Source organism: Cucumis melo, chromosome 8 (genome assembly GCF_025177605.1).
Source record: "Cucumis melo cultivar AY chromosome 8, USDA_Cmelo_AY_1.0, whole genome shotgun sequence".
In the NCBI taxonomy this organism is placed as follows: Eukaryota; Viridiplantae; Streptophyta; class Magnoliopsida; order Cucurbitales; family Cucurbitaceae; genus Cucumis; species Cucumis melo.
The window spans coordinates 16,941,891-16,963,982 of record NC_066864.1 but is presented as its reverse complement, the minus strand read 5'-3'; the positions used below and the strand labels follow the sequence as shown (position 1 = coordinate 16,963,982).

Sequence of the window (22,092 nt, the reverse complement as noted above, 5' to 3'; positions counted from 1 at the left end):
TAACCAGTGTGCACACGGTAATCTCTAGCCTCAGGCTCAAGATCTCAGTCATGTAGTTAATGAAAATTTCATAAATCATCTAAATATATTAAAAAAATGCCTGCTAATAAATTTTACACAAAGCTCGAACTTTACTCAGCTCTTTCATGAAAAACTGTAGTTCTTAAAATAAAACTTCTTACTAATTCATGCTTTGCTTAAAACATTCTGGTTTAAATACTTTGCAAACATTTAATATCTACGTGCTAGCATAAATTTCTTTAAGAAATCTAGTCTTCAAATGTATACTTGAAAATAGTCATGAAATTCAAATACCTTTCATGGCTTCGTAAATAAACATTTATCGCATTCAATCATAATAACAGATATGGAAAATATTTCAAAGTTGGTTTTGTCACTCACCGTCTTGGGCTAGATCCTTGGTCTATAAGCTCGATTTAGTTCTTCTCGGCCTACCAACAACCCAACCGAGTATTAGAACTCTAAACATTCTGGTTTCCTAAAGATATACATAACATGTCGCACCAAAGATGACGTTCACGAAAACAAAGCTTAAAAAATAAAATCCTATTTCAACAACTCTCTGAAATTTCCAGATTTCTAACATAAACTTCAAATGACTATAACTTTCTCAATACTTAACCAAAATGAGTATTCTTTATATCAAAATCTTTATTTTGAGATCCTCAAAAAATCACCTGAAGACATGTAAATCTGATTCCTTATGAATAAACTCAGATAACCCTCTTTAACTTGTCCCTACAATTTAACTGATTTTTGGTCGTTTGTGGTTCACGATTTCTTCATGCAAGTTGTAGTAAATTGAATAAGCTTTCTAACCATACCAAATAGAGATCCTGACTCCACAGGTACACTCTGAAATATAAGAAAAACTAGTGACCTCCTGATTTCGAGTGAAAACCAACTGCCCTGTTTTCTTCATCAAAAAGCACCCAATGAATATCCGAATTTGCACCAACTTTCTTGATAAAGTTTGTTTCAAAATGATTTAACTTTGAGTAAATGTAAACCTTACCTCTTAATCCCTTTTGAAGAGTTCAAACCGAATTAAAAAACCAGTGATATGCATAATGAACCAAAATTTAGCCATGATTACATTTTGCTTGAGTTCTCCTCCTCTTCTTCAACCTCAAAATTCTAGTAAAATTCCTCTTCTTCTTCCAAACTCTCTCTTAAATGTTCTCTGCAAATTGAAGAAGGAAAAGAATTGAAGTTGGATGAGAATTTTCTTCAAAATGCTTGACGGTGAAGGGAAGAGGAGAAGAAGAAAAGAAAAAATGAAATTTTCTTCTCTATTTCTTCTTTTTATCCTTTCTTTTCTTTCTTTTATTTAATTTATTTAATAAAACCATTTAATATATAAATAATATATATATATATATATAAATAATATATATATATATATATATATATTTACACTTAATTTTCATTTTCTTTTCTTTTTTTTTCCACATTTAAAGAAATTAAACCAAGAAAATATCGGGTTTACAACTTACCTTCCCCTTAGAAAATTTCGTCCTCGAAATTTAGAATGTCCTCAACTCAAAAGTATCGGGTATCTCTTTTTCATTTGATCTTCCGGTTCCCAAGTTTCCTCCTCCACTCCATGATGTCTCCACAAAACCTTTATGAGTGGAATCGTTTTGTTTCTCAAAACTTGTTCCTTTCTGTCGAGAATCTGAACTGGTTCTTCAACATAACTCAAATCTTCTTTTAATTCAACTGGTTGATCTTGCAACACATGCGATGGATCTGGTATATATTTTCTTAACATGGATACATGGAAAACATCATGTATTCGTGCAAGTTCTATTGGCAACTCAAGTCTATACGCTGCTGGTCCCACTTGTTTCGTTATCTGATATGGCCCAATATATCTAGGACTTAACTTACCCTTTCTTCCGAAACGAATAACACCTCGCCATGGAGATAATTTCAAGAAAACTTGATCTCCAACTTGGAATTCTAGGTTTCTTCATCGCTTATCCGCATAACTTTTCTATCGATCTTAGACTATCCTAAGATTTTCTCTGATCAACTTAATATTGTTTGTCGTAATCTGAACCAACTCAAGACCTACTAACATTCGCTCTCCCACTTCATTCCAACACACAGGAGTTCTGCATGGTCTCCCGTATAAGGCTTCATATGGTGCCATACCGATACTAGACTGATAGCTATTATTATAAGCAAACTCCATAAGTGGCAAGTGGGTATCCAAACTTCCTTAAGTCGAAGGACACATGCTGTCAACATGTCCTCTAAAGTTTGGATGGTCCTCTCGGACTGACCATCTGTTTGGGATGAAATGATGTACTAAACTTTAGCCCTGTTCCCATTGCTTTCTGTAAACTATGCCAAAATTTAGAAGTAAACCTCGGATCCATATCTAAAACTATGGACACTAGTACTCCATACTGACTCACAATCTTGTCAACATATAATCTAGCTAGCTGGTCTAACATAGATGTCGCTTTAATCGATATAAATCGTGCTGTCTTGGTGAGTTTGTTTACTATTACCCATATACCATCATGTCCATTGGATGTACGAGGTAATCCAAATAGAAAATCCATAGTAATATGCTCCCATTTCCACTCTGACACTGGCAAAGGATTAAGAAATCCTCCTGGCCTCTGTCTTACTGGTTTAACCTATTGACAAATCAAACATCTATCAACATATTCAGCTATCTCTTGCTTCATTCCAGGCCACCAATAAGTCTTCTTTAAAGTTCTGTACATCTTGGTGCTACCTGGATGCATACCGTAAGCTGAACTGTGAGCTTCTTTTAGAATAGCATTCTTAAGCTCACTGATATTCGAAACACATAATCTTCCCTGTTTAACAATGGCTTCATCTGTTCTCAGCTCAAACTCCACCTCTAAGCCTTTCTTGGATTTCCCAAGCTTCTTCTGTAAATTACTGTCCTCTGATTGTCTTCTTACAATCTCAGTTACTAGAGAAGACCGAATCTGAAATTGTGCTAAGAGACTTCCTGATTCTCTGTAGTTACTACAGTCTTGGAACCTCTTAACTCATTCAACAAAACTACTCGAATACCACACAAGGCACTCTTCAAAAGTCTTGACTTCCTACTTAATGCATCTACTACTACATTAGCCTTACCTGGATGATACTCTATAGTATAATCATAATATTTAATCAGTTCTAGCCATCGCCTTTGTCTCAGATTTAGCTCTTTCTGATAAAAAATATACTTCAGACTCTTATGATCTGTGAAAATATGGCACTTTTCCCCAAACAAATAGTGTCTCCAGATTTTTAGTGCTAAAACAACTACTGCTAGCTCAAGATCATGGGTAGGGTAATTAAACTCATGCTCCTTCAACTGCCTTGAAGCATAAGCTATTACCTTCCCATATTGCATAAGCACACAACCTAATCCTAGCCTTGAAGCATCACAATAAATCACATAGTCCTTCCCTGTTACAGGAAGTGCCAAAATAGGTGTTGTAACTAGTCTTTTCTTCAATTCCTGAAAACATTGCTCGCATTTATCTGACCACTCATACTTAGCATTCTTCCTTGTCAAAGTGGTGAAAGACAATGCCAATCGAGAGATATTCTCAACAAAACGCCTATAGTATCCTGCCAAACCCAGGAAACTACGTACTTCTGTCACACTAGTTGGTCTTTCCCAATTGACAACCGCTTCTACTTTTTGTGGATCCACACTAACTCCTTTTGCTGAAACTACATGCCCCAAAAATACTACTTGTTCCAACCAGAACTCACATTTGCTGAACTTAGCGTACAACTGTTTATCACGTAAAGTCTGTAAAACAATCCTCAGATGTTCCTCATGGGATTCTCTGTCAACCGAGTAAACTAATATATCATCAATGAACACAATCACAAACTGATCTAAATACTGATGGAAGATCCTGTTCATGAGATCCATGAAAACCGTTGGCGCATTCGTTAAACCGAATGGCATAACTCGAAACTCATAATGTCCATACCTTGTTCTAAATGCTCTCTTAGCAATATCTGATTCTCTAACCTTCAACTAGTGGTATCCTGACCTTAAGTCAATCTTAGAGAACAACGCTGCTCCCCTTGGTTGATCAAATAAGTCATTGATGCGTGGTAAAGGATACTTGTTACGTATTGTAACCTTGTTTAACTGTCTATATTCAATACATAATCTGAGGGTACCATCTTTCTTTTTCACAAATAGCACTGGTGCTCCCCATGGCGAAACACTAGGCCTGATGCATCCCTTGTCAACTAGTTCTTGTAACTGCATCTTCAATTCTTTTAGCTCGCTTGAAGCCATTCTATACGGTGCTTGTGAAATAGGTGCTGTTCCTGGTAATAATTCAATGGTGAACTCAATCTCTCTATCAGGTGGCAAACCTGACAAATCATCTGGAAATACTTCAAGAAACTCTTTCACCACAGGAACATCTTCTGGCTTTAGCTTTTCTCTCTGCACTACTATGATGTGTGTAAGAAACGCTGTGCAACCCTTCCTCAGCAATATCTCAGCTTTCAAAACTGAGATTAAACTTCTAGAAACGACCTTCCTCATACCTCTAAAAACCACTTCAGCAAAGCCTGGTTTTCTGAAAACCACTTCCTTCCTATGGCAATCCAAAGATGCATAATGAGCAAATAAGAAATCCATTCCCAAAATTACATCTAACATCTGCAACTCTAGTGGTAGCAAGTCCACTAGTAGACTAATACATTCTACTAAAATTTCACAATTACGCAACACCTCATTAACAAGTAAAACGTCACCAACTGGAGTGTATATAACTAACCCCTCAGATAAAGGCTCTAGCATCCTATTCAGCTTAGTTAGAAATGTACTAGAAACAAAGGAATGCGTAGCACCTGGATCAAATAAAACATCAGCAGGTACATTACAAATAAGAATCGTACCAGTAATAACGTTTGGTGCATCCTCCGCTTCTTGTTGAGTCATAGCATAGACTTTTCCCTGTTGCCTAGGTCTTCCAACAACTCTCTTCTGCCTTGCACCACTGGTGCCCTCTGTTGGAACCACTGAAACTCTCGATTGCTCAACTGTCTTGGACCCAACTCCCTGATCTCTCTGAACTGTCATGTTCAACTGCGGACAATCTTTCTTGAAATGTCCTGGCTGTCCGCACCAGTAACATACACCGGCACCTACCAAACATTGACCTCGATGGTTCCTGCCACAACACGTGCATGGTGTTCACCTGACTGTACTAGCAACGGATTCCTGTCCTGGCTGTGATCTTACTGTTGATCTAATGGGTTGACTAGGTATTATGTGGCTCTGTCTTTGAAAAAGACTACCATAACTCACGTTCCTCGATGCTTGGCCTCCAGAGCGATTCTTAAAGTCTTGACGGCTTGAAATATTTATCCCAAGCATGAACCTCCGCTGCTCACGGCCAATAAATCCACTAGCTGTTGAAGTCCTACGACTAAGCTCCACTGCTGATTTCTCTTCCGCTATACTCTGCTCCACACGTAGGGCAGTCTCCACTAACTGAGAGAAATTTGTCTACTTAGCAATGGCTGTAACTGGGGTACGTATTTCAAAACGTAACCCTCTAAACCTTCGGCACCTGTCACTCTCAAAAGCCACAATAACGTCAGCATACCGTGAAAGCTCAGTATTCTTCCTCTCATACTCAGCCACTAAAAGTGATCCTTGTTTCAACCCCAGAAATTCATCCCTCTTGGCTTCGCAGTATGTGCTGGGATAATACTTATCTTCGAATATACCTCTAAAAGTCTGTCAGTCTAAAGCACGTGCATCACTGCGCCTTGCTAATATAGATTTCCACCTTCCTTCAACCTCTTTTTGCAACAAAAATGTGGCCAATCTAACCTTTTGCTCCTCAGGACAATTCATCACATCAAAACACTTTTCAAGCATATTCAACCAGTTCTCTGCATTAGCTGGATCTATGGAACCCTCAAACACTGTAGCCCCTAACTTCTTCAAACGTTCAATTCCGTATGCCCTTTTTGGATCACTAGGCTCTGCTCTCTCTAGCCTTCCTATCTCCTGTGCAGTTCTCACAAACTGCTCGTTTCCTGCCCCACCTCGAACTCTTAAGGTACTAGATTCTCCTGCAGATGGACCTTGGGTAGGACCTTGCATCCCATCCTGATTCTGCCGGCGTCGTCTGCTACTACGTGGTGGCATGACTCCTATAATATGTCAACACATTAGACATACTATAAATACTCAACTCAAATGCATGATACTAAATGTCTACTCACATATTAATAATAATTGGACTTACTTCTACACTTACCTAGACCATACTCCACTAGTTCCCTTTAAGCTAACTTGACTTTCAATTATTTACTTCCAAGTTTCTTCTTAGAGCTAACCGCTCTACCTTAAATTCCCATGGAGCAAACTACTCTGATACGAAGTTGTTACACCCCCTCCCGGACTACCTGCTACCTTAGATCGAAAGATCGCGTGAAGCCGACGAACAACGCTTTTCTGTACCTGTATTTGTCGACTCTACTTAAAACTTTCATGTGATGAATTTGCCAATCTAGTATATAAACTATTATACATGCAACAAAACACAGCGGATCCTAGGCTAGTCAAACACATACATGAAGTGTACCTTAAAATTTACTGATTTCACGAGTAAACCTAAAGACACCTTAATCAAAATATAACCCACAAAATTTACACAACTAAAGCTCTTAAAGCTTATACAAACTGTGGAGTATCTATAACATACAAGGGTGTATATACATCATAACACAACAAACTCTATGCCTAACTCAAAACATGTACTGGAAATCTATAACGGAGCTTCAGCAGATTAAGGCAGTCTATCAGGCACCGGGAACTCTATCTTTACCTGAAAAATGGGTAAAACATTTTGGAAAGGGTGAGCTATGAAGCTCAGTGAGTGACTCAGTTTAAAACTATGAATTTAAAGATAAGAGCACGTGAAAACTTTACACATATAAATCTATTTATACAAGTCGTAAATGTAAACATGTAGTAGTAAGAATAGTTTCCTCAAATACTCAGCATGTTTGTCATTGAAATCTAGCAAGGCATATCAACTATATCGAAGCATTTTAACTAACATGAAAAATCTACGTTGTGTAGGGTACACCCAATACAACAACGTTTACAAGCTCTACGATGTAGTGGGGCCCGCCCAGCACTCCCATCGTCTTTGTCATAGTAGGACCCGCCCAGCACTCACGACAGCATCGTTGTTACGGAGTACACTCAACGTCAACAACGGAATCTAACCAGTGTGCACACGGTAATCTCTAGCCTCAGACTCACGATCTCAGTCATGTAGTTAATGAAAATTTCATAAATCATCTAAAAATATTAAAAAATGTCTGCTTATAAATTTCAGACAAATCTCGAACTTTACTCAACTCTTTCGTGGAAAACTGTAGTTCTTAAAACAAAACTTCTTACTAATTCATGCTTTGCTTAAAACATTGTGGTTTAAATACTTTCCAAACATTTAATATCTACGTTGTAGCATAAATTTCTTTAAGAAATATAGTCTCCAAATCTATACTTAAAAATATTCATGAAATTCAAATACCTTTCATGGCTTCGTAAGTAAACATTTATCGCATTCAATCATAATAACAGTTATGGAAAATATTTCAAAGTTTGTTTTGTCACTCACCGTCTTGATCTAGATCCTTGGTCTATAAGCTCGGTTTAATTCTTCTCGACCTGCCAACAACCTAACTGAGTATTAGAACTCTAAACATTTTGGTTTTCTAAAGATATACGTAACATGTCGCACCAAAGATGACGCTCACGAAAACAAAGCTTAAGAAATAAAATCCTATTTCAACAACTCTCTGAAATTTCCAGATTTCTAACATAAACTTCAAGTGACTATAACTTTCTCAATACTTACCCAAAATGAGTGTTCTTTATATCAAACTCTTCATTTTGAGATCCTCTAAACCTTACCTGAAGACATATAAATTTGATTCCTCGTGAATAAATTTAAATAACCCTCGAAACAGAACCACTTCAAGAATCGTGCGCACACGACCTCTTTAATTTGTCCCTACAATTTAACTGATTTTTAGTCGTTTTTGGTTCATGATTTCTTCATGAAAGTTGTAGTAAATTGAATACGCTTTCCAACAATAGCAAATATAGTTCCTAACTCTACCAGTACACTCTGAAATACAAGAAAAACCAGAGACTTCCTGATTTCGAGTGAAAACCAACTGCCCTGTTTTCTTCATCAAAAGGCACCCAATTAATATCCGAATTTGCTCCAACTTTCTTCATAAAATTTGTTTGAAAATGAGTTAACTTTCATTAAATGTAAACCTCACCTCTTAATTATGTTTGAAGTGTTCAAACCGAATTTAAAACTTGTGATGTGCAGAATGAACCAAGATTCAGCCATGGATACACTTTGCTTGAGTTCTCCTTCCTTCTTCAACCTCAAAATTCTAGTAGAATTTCTCTTCTTCTTCCAAACCCTCTCTTAAATGTTCTCTGCAAATTGAAGAAGGAAAATAATGGAAGTTGGATGAGAATTTTTCTATTAAATGTTTGGCGGTGAAGGGAAGAGAAGAAGAAGAAGAAAAGAAAAAATGAAATTTTCTTTTCTTTTTCTTCTTTTTATCCTTTCTTTTCTTTCTTTTATTTAATTTATTTAATAAAACCATTTAATATATATATATATATATATATATATATATATATATATTTACACTTAATTTTCATTTTCTTTTCTTTTTTTTTCAACATTTAAAGAAATTAAACCAAGAAAATATCGAGTTTACACGATGCATGAAGCAGATTTAAAAGAATGGTGAAGTCTTTACCCATAATGGCATTCCTGAAAGTGTGTTGATGGAGGTGTTTTCCTTCAGATTGAGTAAGGATGCACAGTAGACTGTTGATGTTGTGTTTGTAGGAGGAATGTTGAGAAGTTCTTACAACAAGATTAAAACAACGTTGAACTATATGGCCAACAATAGTCAAGAATGAGATGAAGATGGTTTTGGTTCTTACTAGGCAGAGAAAGGAACAATTGAGGAAGGAGTTGATAGAAATACAACGGTGGCATTACTAGGACAAATGACTTCCATGAACAACATGCTGCAATCTATAACAAATGATAAAGCAGGTGGATGAGATTGGAATAGGATGGGTGGGATGTGACGATCATAATAACACTAAAGCATGTCCACTAAATTCTGAAATTGTCGCGTACATAAAGCACAACCCCTGCTCCAACACTTATAACCCAAGTTAGAGAAATCATCCCAACTTTGGGTGGGGAGGATCTGGTCAACAAGGCCAAGGACAACAAAGTTATCATGGTGATCATTGCAGTGAAACATTTGGCTATCACCAAAGACACCATAACAATAGATCATATTATCCTCCACCTCAACAACAATAATCCACCACCACTACTCTATCCTCTTATTCATCAATGAAAAACCTTTTTCGCGAGGTTGCATTACAGGCTACAGTTGATCGACCAATGAGTTTCAGGTATTATTTTATGTATGTATTGTTATTTTCATAAAATTTGCACTCTTTATAACTTATTATTTTTTCACATGTTAGGTGGAGTGGTGTCCTACCTACATATGAACAATCAACAAATATGTTATTGACGTATCAAAGTATTATACGAATGTTGTCTACTTATGTTTTTTTAATAGATTAATTAGGCACCATACACACCCAATATTATAACATTGCTACATGATCAATGTCATAATGGTGAAGAGGTCTGGACTTATATGGGTCCTATGATATGCTTCCATATCATTGAGTGACATTTACCAAATTGGTTGTTGCGACAGTTCAGTATGCTGCAAATCATCCATTATTATGTGCTTTACAGACTCGACACTACACCAAATTGATTTAAGAGGCATACACAATCAATATTGACGTAGGATTCATGAGGAGTATGTTAGAATGTGGCTTTCACGATTTGATCATTACGCACAAGGAAAAGCAATGAACGAGCAAGCTATATCAAATGACTATTTTCCTTGGTACACATCATTTACATGACGATTTATCACACCTAATGGCGCTCACTATTATAGCATGACAAACATTTTAATATGATTTGTTTTATTATTTTATAATGTGCACATTATTTAATTATATTATTTGTAATCGTTCAGAACAACTTTGTTCAAGATGTACATGCTTTCTTGATGAAATACAATTTACAAGATTTGAGCTAAATGTGTGATCAAACCTTGAAAAATATAGAATATATTATTCAGAGGACAAGAGTGATGGGAAAAACAACAAAGAGCATGCAGCAGCGGAAGAAAAGGATCATGCTTTACTCTATATGCATCTAAATGATTTAGAAATTAACATGCAACTACTAAACGATAGACCTAAATGAAGAAAGAAGAAGGTAAACGATGAACTTACCTTTGTAGTTCTTAACTTCTTGTTCGTTCTAAAACTTCTTCTCCCTTGATGATCACGAGCAAAGGACAACCACTATGTTGACCTACTAATCTCAAGACCAAGAACCGAGTTGTGGGACTCATTTTTGTGAAGTAAATCTTTTAGAGAGATGGAAGGAGGTGTATCGTTTAAGTGATTTTATGAGAAAAACATCATCCTCTTCTCATTCTGTAATGAGAAGTTTATATATAAAAATTTACATGCAAATTGCATGCAATTTATTTCATATAATCTCAACACCTAATTAATCCATTAACTATTTAATGGAATTAGTGGCTTCTAATTCATTATAAGTTGCCACATTTCCCACTAACATTTAGTTAATAAGAAAATTAGTCAAAGGGCAATTTGGTCATTTGACCAATTAAGTCAAAGTCAAACTTTGGCTTGTTTAGTCAAAAGTCAGCTTTTTGACTTTTTGCTATTTTACCTATCTTGACTAATTCTAACCTCCCGAGTATGAATCCGCATTCATTTTCTAAAATTCAAATCTGGTCAAAGTTTTGTTTTCCAAAGTCAAAAGTCAACATGTTGACTTTTACAACTTTGACTGTTCCAACATGTTGACTTTTACAACATAGATTCCATTTCGAGGTCCATGGCTTTGATCCATTAGTCCATGGCTTTTAACCTAAGTGAGCATGCATCTTATCTTTATTATAGATTTGAAAGTCTAATTTATTTTATAACAATTATAAAACTCTTAGACAAACCTATAACCATTCATCTAGAAGAACAACAAATTAATATGGTATTTCAATAATTGATTAATTTTGTTAAATCATATTTAATAAAATTAATTCAATTATATTTTAAATTAATCATATTAATTTAAATTTTGACAATTAATTAATCATCTTAATTAATTTCCATATTAATTTCTCAACATGCATGAACATGTTAACCTTTTTTGGTTTAAGCTTCAAAACAGCACATTCTTCTTTTCGAAAGAAGTAATTATAGCCTAAATTCAACTCTAATGACTTCAATAAAATACAAACTGTTTGCAAAAAAATAAATTAAGCCACCAACAGGGCTAATTACAATGATTAATGCAAGTTAACAACTTAATTTAGAGTCAAATCCAAAACTAATCCCTTTTAGTTCAACCATAGCAATTTATCATATAAATTGTAAGAACCCACCATATGCATATGAGTAAAACTAAGCATGCTCTAATACCACATGCAGGGAAAACATCATAAAACATGTTGCAGCGGAAGAATTAGGATCATGCTTTACTCTATATGCATCTAAACGATTTAGAAATTAACATGCAATTGCTATGCGATGGACCTAAACGAAGAGTCTGAAAGGTAAACAATGAACTTACCTTCTATAGTTCTCAACTTCTTCTTCGATCCAAAGCTTCTTCTTTGCCTGAAAATCACGAGTAAGGACAACCACTATGTTGACCTACTAATCTCAAGACTAAGAACAGAGTTGTGGGACTCGATTTTGTGAAGTAAATCTTTTAGAGAGATGGAAGGAGGTGTATCTTTTAGGTGATTTTATGAGAAAAACAGCATCCTCTTCTCATTCTGTAATGAGAAGTTTATATATAAAAATTTATGTCACACCCCCTCCCGGACTACCTGCTACCTTAGACCGAAAGATGGCGTGAAGCCGACGAACAACGCTTTTCTGTACCTGTATCTGTCGACTCTGCTTAAAACTTTCATGTGATGAACTTGCCAATCTAGTATATAAACTATTGCACATGCCACAAAACACAGCGGATCCTAGGCTAGTCAAACACATACATGAAATGTACCTCAAAATTTACCGATTTCACGAGTAAACCTAAAGACACCTTAATCAAAATATAACCAACAAAGTTTACACAACTACAGCTCCTAAAGCTTATACAAACTGTGGAGTATCTATAACATACAAGGGTGTGAATACATCACAACACAACAGACTTTATGCCCAACACAAAACACGTACTGGCAATCGATAATGAAGCTTCCGCAGACTAAGGCAGTCTATCAGGCACCGGGAAGTCGATCTCTACCTGGAAAAATGGGTAAAACATTTTGGAAAGGGTGAGCTATAGAGCTCAGTGAGTGACTCAGTTTAAAACTATGAATTTAAAGATAAGAGCACGTGAAAACTTTACACATATAAATCTGTTTATACAAGTCGTAAATGTAAATGTGTAATAGTAAGAATAACTTCCTTAAATACTCAGCATGTTCATCATTGAAATATAGCAAGGCATATCAAGTATATCGAAGAATTTTAACTAACATGACGAATCTACGTTGTGTAGGGTACACCTAGTACAACAACGTTTACAAGCACTACGATGTAGTGGGGCCCGCCCAGCACTCCCATCGTCTTTGTCGTAGTGGGGCCCGCCCAGCACTCACGACAGCATCGTTGTTACGGAGTACACTCAACGTCAACAACGAAATCTAACCAGTGTGCACACGGTAATCTCTAGCCTCAGGCTCAAGATCTCAGTCATGTAGTTAATGAAAATTTCATAAATCATCATAAAATATTAAAACATGCCTGCTTATAAATTTTACACAAAGCTCGAACTTTACTCAGCTCTTTCGTGGAAAATTGTAGTTCTTAAAACAAAACTTCATACTAATTCATGCTTTGCTTAAAATATTGTGGTTTAAATACTTTCAAAACATTTAATATCTACGTGCTAGCATAAATTTCTTTAAGAAATCTAGTCTCCAAATGTATACTTGAAAATAGTCATGAAATTCAAATACCTTTCATGGCTTCGTAAATAAACATTTATCGCATTCAATCATAATAACAGTTATGGAAAATATTTCAAAGTTGGTTTTGTCACTCACAGTCTTGGGCTAGATCCTTGGTCTATAAGCTCGGTTGAATTCTTCTCGGCCTGCCAACAACCCAACTGAGTATTAAAACCTTAAACATTCTGGTTTCCTAAAGATATACATAACATGTCGCACCAAAGATGACGCTCACGAAAACAAAGCTTAAGAAATAAAATCCTATTTCAACAATTCTCTAAAATTTCCAGATTTCTAACATAAACTTCAAAGAACTATAACTTTCTCAATACTTAACCAAAATGAGTGTTCTTTATATCAAACTCTTCATTTTGAGATCCTCTAAAACTTACCTGAAGACATATAAATCTGATTCCCCGTGCATAAACACATATAACCCTCAAAACAGAACCACTTCCAGAATCGCGCGCACACGACCTCTTTAACTTGTTCCTACAATTTAACCAATTTTTAGTCGTTTTTGGTTTACAATTTCTTCATGAACGTTGTAGTAAATTGAACAAGCTTTCCAACCATACCAAATAGAGATTCTAACTCCACCGATACACTCTGAAATACAAGAAAAACCAGAGACCTCCTGATTTCGAGTGAAAACCAACTGCCCTGTTTTCTTCATCAAAAAGCACCAAATGAATATCCGAATTTGCTCAAACGTTCTTCATAAAGTTTGTTTAAAAATGAGTTAACTTTCAGTAAATCTAAATCTCACCTCTTAATTCCTTTTGAAGAGTTCAAACCGAATTAAAAACCAGTGATGTGCAGAATGAACTAAAATTCAGCCATTGATACACTTTGCTTGAGTTCTCCTCCTCTTCTTCAACCTAAAAATTCTAGTAAAATTTCTCTTCTTCTTCCAAACTCTCTCTTAGAAGTTCTCTGCAAATTGAAGAAGGAAAAAGAAAAAGAAATAAAGGGAACTTGGATGTCTTCAAACTTGGCGGTGAAGGGAAGAGAAGAAGAAGAAGAAAAGAGAAAATGAACTTTTCTTCTCCTTTTCTTCTTTTTGTCCTTTCTTTTCTTTCTTTTCTTTAATTAATTGAATAAAACTATTTAATATATAAATATATATATTTATATTTACACTTAATTTCCATTTTTTTTCTTTTTTTTTTCCACATTTAAAGAAATTAAACCAAGAAAATATCGGGTTTACAACTTACCTTCCCTTTAGAAAATTTCGTCCTCGAAATTTAGAATGTCCTTAACTGAAAAGTATCGGATAGCTCTTCTTCATCTGATATTCTGGTTCCCAAGTTGCCTCCTCCGCTCCATGATGTCTCCACAAAACTTTTATGAGTGGAATCGTTTTGTTTCTCAAAACTTGTTCCTTTCTGTCGAGAATCTGAACTGGTTCTTCAACATAACTCAAATCTTCTTTTAATTCAACTGGTTGATCTTGCAACACATGCGATGGATCTGGTGTATATTTTCTTAACATGGATACATGGAAAACATCATGTATTTGTGCAAGTTCTATTGGCAACTCAAGTCTATACGCTGCTGGTCCCACTCGTTCCGTTATCTGATATGGCCCAATATATCTAGGACTTAACTTACCTTTTCTTCCGAAACGAATAACACCTCGCCATGGAGATAATTTCAAGAAAACTTGATCTCCAACTTGGAATTCTAGGTTTCTTCGTCGCTTATCCGCATAACTTTTCTGTTGATCTTGGGCTTTCCTCAGATTTTCTCTGATCAACTTAATATTGTTTGTCGTAATCTGAACCAACTCAGGACCTACTAACTTCCGCTCTCCCACTTCATTCCAACACACAAGAGTTCTGCATGGTCTCCCGTATAAGGCTTCATATGGTGCCATACCGATACTAGACTGATAGTTATTATTATAAGCAAACTCCATAAGTGGCAAGTGGGTATCCCAACTTCCTTTAAGTTGTAGGACACATGCTCTCAACATGTCCTCTAAAGTTTGGATGGTCCTCTCCGACTGACCATCTGTTTGGGGATGAAATGATGTACTAAACTTTAGCCCTGTTCCCATTGCTTTCTGTAAACTAGGCCAAAATTTAGAAGTAAACCTCGGATCCCTATCTGAAACTATGGACACTGGTACTCCATACTGACTCACAATCTTATCAACATATAATCTCGCTAGCTGGTCTAACGTAGATGTCATTTTAATCGGTATAAATCGTGTCGTCTTGGTGAGTCTGTCTACTATTACCCATATACCATCATGTCCACTGGATGTACGAGGTAATCCAAATAGAAAATCCATAGTAATATGCTCCCATTTCCACTCTGGCACTGGCAAAGGATTAAGAAATCCTCCTGGCCTCTGTCTTACTGGTTTAACCTGTTGACAAATCAAACATCTATCAACATATTCAGCTATCTCTTGCTTCATTCCAGACCACCAATAAGTCTTCTTTAAAGTTCTGTACATCTTGGTGCTACCTGGATGCATAGCGTAAGCTGAACTGTGAGCTTCTTCTAGAATAGCATTCTTAAGCTCACTGATATTCGGAACACATAATCTTCCTTGTTTAACAATGGCTCCATCTGTTCTCAGCTCAAACTCCACCTCTAAGCCTTTCTTGGATTTCTCAAACTTCTTCTGTAAATTACTGTCTTCTGACTGTCTTCTTACAATCTCAGTTACTAGAGAAGACCGAACCTGAAATTGAGCTAAGAGACTTCCTGAATCCTCTGTAGTTACTACTGCCTTGGAACCTCTTAACTCATTCAACAAAGCTACTCGAATACCACACAAGGCACTCTTCGGAAGTCTTGACTTCCTACTTAATGCATCTGCTACTACGTTGGCCTTACCTGGATGATACTCTATAGTACAATCATAATCTTTAATCAGTTCTAGCCATCGCCTTTGTCTCAGATTTAGCTCTTTTTGATCAAAAATATACTTCAGACTTTTATGATCTGTGAAAATATGGCACTTTTCCCCGAACAAATAGTGTCTCCAGATTTTTAGTGCTAAAACAACTGCTGCTAGCTCAAGATCATGGGTAGGGTAATTACACTCATGCTCCTTCAACTGCCTTGAAGCATAAGCTATTACATTCCCATTTTGCATAAGCACACAACCTAATCCTAGCCTTGAAGCATCACAATAAATCACATAGTCCTTCCCTGTTACAGGAAGTGCCAAAATAGGTGCTGTAACTAGTCTTTTCTTCAATTCCTGAAAACTTTGCTCGCATTTATCTGACCACTCAAACTTAACATTCTTCCTTGTCAAAGCGGTCAAAGGCAATGCCAATCGAGAGAAATCCTCAATAAAACGCCTATAGTATCCTGCCAAACCCAGGAAACTACGTACTTCTGTCGCACTAATTGGTCTTTCCCAATTGACAACCGCTTCTACTTTTTGTGGATCGACACTAACTCCTTTTGCTGAAACTACATGCCCCAAAAATACTACTTGTTCCAACCAGAACTCACATTTGCTGAACTTAGCATATAACTGTTTTTCACGTAGAGTCTGTAGAACAATCCTTAGATGTTCCTCATGAGATTCTCTGTCAACTGAGTAAACTAATATATCATCAATGAACACAATCACAAACTGATCTAAATACCGATGGAAGATCCTGTTCATGAGATCCATGAAAACCGCTGGCGCATTCGTTAAACCGAATGGCATAACTCGAAACTCATAATGCCCATACCTCGTTCTAAATGCTGTCTTAGCAATATCTGATTCTCTAACCTTCAACTGGTGGTATCCTGACCTTAAGTCAATCTTAGAGAACAACGCTGCTCCCCTTAGTTGATCAAATAAGTCATCGATGCGTGGTAAAGGATACTTGTTACGTATTGTAACCTTGTTTAACTGTCTATAGTCAATACATAATCTGAGGGTACCATCTTTCTTTTTCACAAAAAGCACTGGTGCTCCCCACGGCGAAACACTAGGCCTGATGTATCCCTTGTCAACTAGTTCTTGTAACTGCATCTTCAATTTTTTTAGCTCGCTTGGAGCCATTCTATACGGGGCCTGTGAAATAGGTGTTGTTCCTGGTAATAATTCAATGGTGAACTCAATCTCTCTATCAGGTGGCAAACCTGACAGATTATCTGGAAATACATCAAGAAACTCTTTCACCACAGGAACATCTTCTGGCTTTAGTTTTTCTCTCTGCACTACAACGATGTGTGTAAGAAACGCTGTGCAACCCTTCCTCAGTAATTTCTCAGCTTTCAAAACTGAGATTAAACTTCTAGAAACAGCCTTCCTCATACCTCTAAAAACCACTTCAGCAAAGCCTGGTTTTCTGAAAACCACTTCCTTCCTATGGCAATCCATAGATGCATAATGAGCAAATAAGAAATCCATTCCCAAAATTACATCTAACCTCTGCAACTCTAGTGGTAGCAAGTCCACTAGCAAACTGATACCTTCTACTAAAACTTCACAATTACGTAACACCTCATTAACAAGTAAAACGTCACCAACTGGAGTGTATATAGCTAACCCCTCAAATAAAGGCTCTAGCATCCTATTCAACTTAGTCAGAAATATACTAGAAACAAAGGAATGCGTAGAACCTGGATCAAATAAAACATCTGCAGGTACATTACAAATAAGAATCGTACCAGTAATAACGTCTGGTGCGTCCTCTGCTTCTTGTTGAGTCATAGCATAGACTTTTCCCTGTTGCCTCGGTCTTCCAACAACTCCCTTTTGCCTTGCACCACCGGTGCCCTCTGTTGGAACCACTGAAACTCTCGATTGCTCAATTGTCTGGGACCCAACTCCCTGATCTCTCTGAACTGTCATGTTCAACTGCGGACAATCTTTCTTGAAATGTCCTGGCTGTCCGCACTGGTAACATACACCGGCACCTACCAAACACTGACCCCGATGGTTCCTGGCACAACTCGTGCATGGTATTCGCCTGACGGTACTAGCAATGGACTCCTGACCTGGTTGCGATCTTACTGTTGATCTAATGGGTTGACTAGGTATTCTCTGGCTCTGTCTCTGAAAAACACTACCATAACTCACGTTCCTCGATGCTTGGCCTCCAGAGCGATTCTTAAAATCTTGACGGCTTGAAATATTTATCCCAGGCGTGAACCTCCGCTGCTCACGGCCTCTAAATCCACTAGCTGTTGAAGTCCCACGACTAAGCTCCACTGCCGATTTCTCTTCTGTTATACTCTGCTCCACACGAAGGGCAGTCTCCACTAACTGAGAGAAATTCGTCCACTTAGCAATGGCTGTAACTGGGGTACGTATTTCAAAACGCAACCCTCTTTCAAACCTTCGGCACCTGTCACTCTCAGAAGCTATAATAACGTCAGCATACCGTGAAAGCTCGGTATACTTCCTCTAATACTCAGGCACTGAAAGTGATCCTTGTTTCAACCCCAGAAATTCATCCCTCTTGGCTTCGCAGTATGTGCTGGGATAATACTTATCTTCGAATATGCCTCTAAAAGTCTGCCAGTCTAAAGTATGTGCATCACTGCGTCTTGCTAATATAGATTTCCACCATCCTTCAGCCTCTTTTTGCAACAAAAATGTGGCCAATCTAACCTTTCGCTCCTCAGGACAATTCATCACATCAAAACACTTTTCAAGCATATTCAACCAGTTCTCTGCATCAGCTGGATCTGTGGAACCTTCAAACACTGTAGCCCCTAACTTCTTCAGCCGTTCAATTCCGTATGCCTTTTCTGGATCACTAGGCTCTGCTCTATCTGGCCTTCCTATTTCCTGTGTTGTTCTCGCAAACTGCTCATTTCCTGCACCACCTCGAACTCCTAGGGTACTAGATTCCCCTACAGATGGACCTTGGGTAGGACCTTGCATCCCGTCCTGATTCTGCCGGCGTCGTCTACCAGTACGTGGTGGCATGACTCCTATAATATGTCAACACATTAGACATACTATAAATACTTAACTCAAATGCATGATACTAAATGTCTACTCACGTATTAATAATAATTGGACTCACTTCTACCCTTACCTAGACCATACTCCACTAGTTCCCTTTAAGCTAACTTGACGTTCAATTATTTACTTTCCAGTTTCTTCTTAGAGCTAACCGCTCTACCTTAATTCCCATGGAGCAAACTGCTCTGATACCAAGTTGTCACACCCCCTCCCGGACTACCTGCTACCTTAGACCGAAAGATGGCGTGAAGCCGACGAACAACGCTTTTCTGTACCTGTATCTGTCGACTCTGCTTAAAACTTTCATGTGATGAACTTGCCAATCTAGTATATAAACTATTGCACATGCCACAAAACACATCGGATCCTAGGCTAGTCAAACACATACATGAAATGTACCTCAAAATTTACCGATTTCACGAGTAAACCTAAAGACACCTTAATCAAAATATAACCAACAAAGTTTACACAACTACAGCTCCTAAAGCTTATACAAACTGTGGAGTATCTATAACATACAAGGGTGTGAATACATCACAACACAACAGACTTTATGCCCAACACAAAACACGTACTGGCAATCGATAATGAAGCTTCCGCAGACTAAGGCAGTCTATCAGGCACCGGGAAGTCGATCTCTACCTGGAAAAATGGGTAAAACATTTTGGAAAGGGTGAGCTATAGAGCTCAGTGAGTGACTCAGTTTAAAACTATGAATTTAAAGATAAGAGCACGTGAAAACTTTACACATATAAATCTGTTTATACAAGTCGTAAATGTAAATGTGTAATAGTAAGAATAACTTCCTTAAATACTCAGCATGTTCATCATTGAAATATAGCAAGGCATATCAAGTATATCGAAGAATTTTAACTAACATGACGAATCTACGTTGTGTAGGGTACACCTAGTACAACAACGTTTACAAGCACTACGATGTAGTGGGGCCCGCCCAGCACTCCCATCGTCTTTGTCGTAGTGGGGCCCGCCCAGCACTCACGACAGCATCGTTGTTACGGAGTACACTCAACGTCAACAACGAAATCTAACCAGTGTGCACACGGTAATCTCTAGCCTCAGGCTCAAGATCTCAGTCATGTAGTTAATGAAAATTTCATAAATCATCATAAAATATTAAAACATGCCTGCTTATAAATTTTACACAAAGCTCGAACTTTACTCAGCTCTTTCGTGGAAAATTGTAGTTCTTAAAACAAAACTTCATACTAATTCATGCTTTGCTTAAAATATTGTGGTTTAAATACTTTCAAAACATTTAATATCTACGTGCTAGCATAAATTTCTTTAAGAAATCTAGTCTCCAAATGTATACTTGAAAATAGTCATGAAATTCAAATACCTTTCATGGCTTCGTAAATAAACATTTATCGCATTCAATCATAATAACAGTTATGGAAAATATTTCAAAGTTGGTTTTGTCACTCACAGTCTTGGGCTAGATCCTTGGTCTATAAGCTCGGTTGAATTCTTCTCGGCCTGCCAACAACCCAACTGAGTATTAAAACCTTAAACATTCTGGTTTCCTAAAGATATACATAACATGTCGCACCAAAGATGACGCTCACGAAAACAAAGCTTAAGAAATAAAATCCTATTTCAACAATTCTCTAAAATTTCCAGATTTCTAACATAAACTTCAAAGAACTATAACTTTCTCAATACTTAACCAAAATGAGTGTTCTTTATATCAAACTCTTCATTTTGAGATCCTCTAAAACTTACCTGAAGACATATAAATCTGATTCCCCGTGCATAAACACATATAACCCTCAAAACAGAACCACTTCCAGAATCGCGCGCACACGACCTCTTTAACTTGTTCCTACAATTTAACCAATTTTTAGTCGTTTTTGGTTTACAATTTCTTCATGAACGTTGTAGTAAATTGAACAAGCTTTCCAACCATACCAAATAGAGATTCTAACTCCACCGATACACTCTGAAATACAAGAAAAACCAGAGACCTCCTGATTTCGAGTGAAAACCAACTGCCCTGTTTTCTTCATCAAAAAGCACCAAATGAATATCCGAATTTGCTCCAACGTTCTTCATAAAGTTTGTTTAAAAATGAGTTAACTTTCAGTAAATCTAAATCTCACCTCTTAATTCCTTTTGAAGAGTTCAAACCGAATTAAAAACCAGTGATGTGCAGAATGAACTAAAATTCAGCCATTGATACACTTTGCTTGAGTTCTCCTCCTCTTCTTCAACCTAAAAATTCTAGTAAAATTTCTCTTCTTCTTCCAAACTCTCTCTTAGAAGTTCTCTGCAAATTGAAGAAGGAAAAAGAAAAAAAAATAAAGGGAACTTGGATGTCTTCAAACTTGGCGGTGAAGGGAAGAGAAGAAGAAGAAGAAAAGAGAAAATGAACTTTTCTTCTCCTTTTCTTCTTTTTGTCCTTTCTTTTCTTTCTTTTCTTTAATTAATTGAATAAAACTATTTAATATATAAATATATATATTTATATTTACACTTAATTTCCATTTTTTTTTCTTTTTTTTTTCCACATTTAAAGAAATTAAACCAAGAAAATATCGGGTTTACAATTTACATGCAAATTGCATGCAAATTATTTCATATAATCTCAACACCTAATTAATCCATTAACTTTTAATGGAATTAGTGGCTTCTAATTCAAAATAAGTTGCCACATTGTCCACTAACTTTTAGTTAATTAAGTAATTAATCAAAGTGGCAAATTGGTCATTTGACCAATTAGGTCAAAGTAAAACTTTGACTTTTCTTAGTCAAAAATTAACTTTTTGACTTTTTTCTATTTTACCCGTCTTGACTAATTCTAACCTTCCGAGTATGAATCCGCATTCATTTTTCTAAAATTCAAATCATATTTGAATATAAATCCTGTCAAATTTTTTATTTTTAAAGTCAAAAGTCAACATGTTGACTTTTAG

At 36.7% G+C, this 22,092-nt stretch overlaps 1 protein-coding gene and 1 long non-coding RNA gene across 2 annotated transcripts; both read right to left on the bottom strand.

Moving 5' to 3' along the window:
- Nucleotides 1-982: 982 nt before the first annotated feature.
- On the bottom strand, nucleotides 983-19,503 carry LOC127150504 (uncharacterized). The gene is made up of 2 exons (XM_051088364.1): nucleotides 17,854-19,503; nucleotides 983-1,204 (listed from the first exon to the last, which is right to left on the bottom strand). Exon 1 carries the CDS (start codon nucleotides 19,118-19,120, stop codon nucleotides 18,593-18,595), a length of 528 nt encoding a protein of 175 aa, XP_050944321.1. The 5' UTR covers nucleotides 19,121-19,503; the 3' UTR covers nucleotides 983-1,204; nucleotides 17,854-18,592.
- Nucleotides 19,504-20,662: 1,159 nt separating this feature from the next.
- LOC127150507 (uncharacterized) lies at nucleotides 20,663-21,707 on the bottom strand. Its single transcript, XR_007822890.1, has 3 exons — nucleotides 21,280-21,707; nucleotides 21,089-21,173; nucleotides 20,663-21,002 (listed from the first exon to the last, which is right to left on the bottom strand). It is a non-coding gene; the product is annotated as an uncharacterized LOC127150507 (long non-coding RNA).
- Nucleotides 21,708-22,092: the final 385 nt, after the last annotated feature.

Bases quoted from the DNA above. Each gene is read 5' to 3' on its own strand.
- LOC127150504 (XM_051088364.1), bottom strand. From the start codon at position 19,120: ATGCCACCACGTACTGGTAGACGACGCCGGCAGAATCAGGACGGGATG.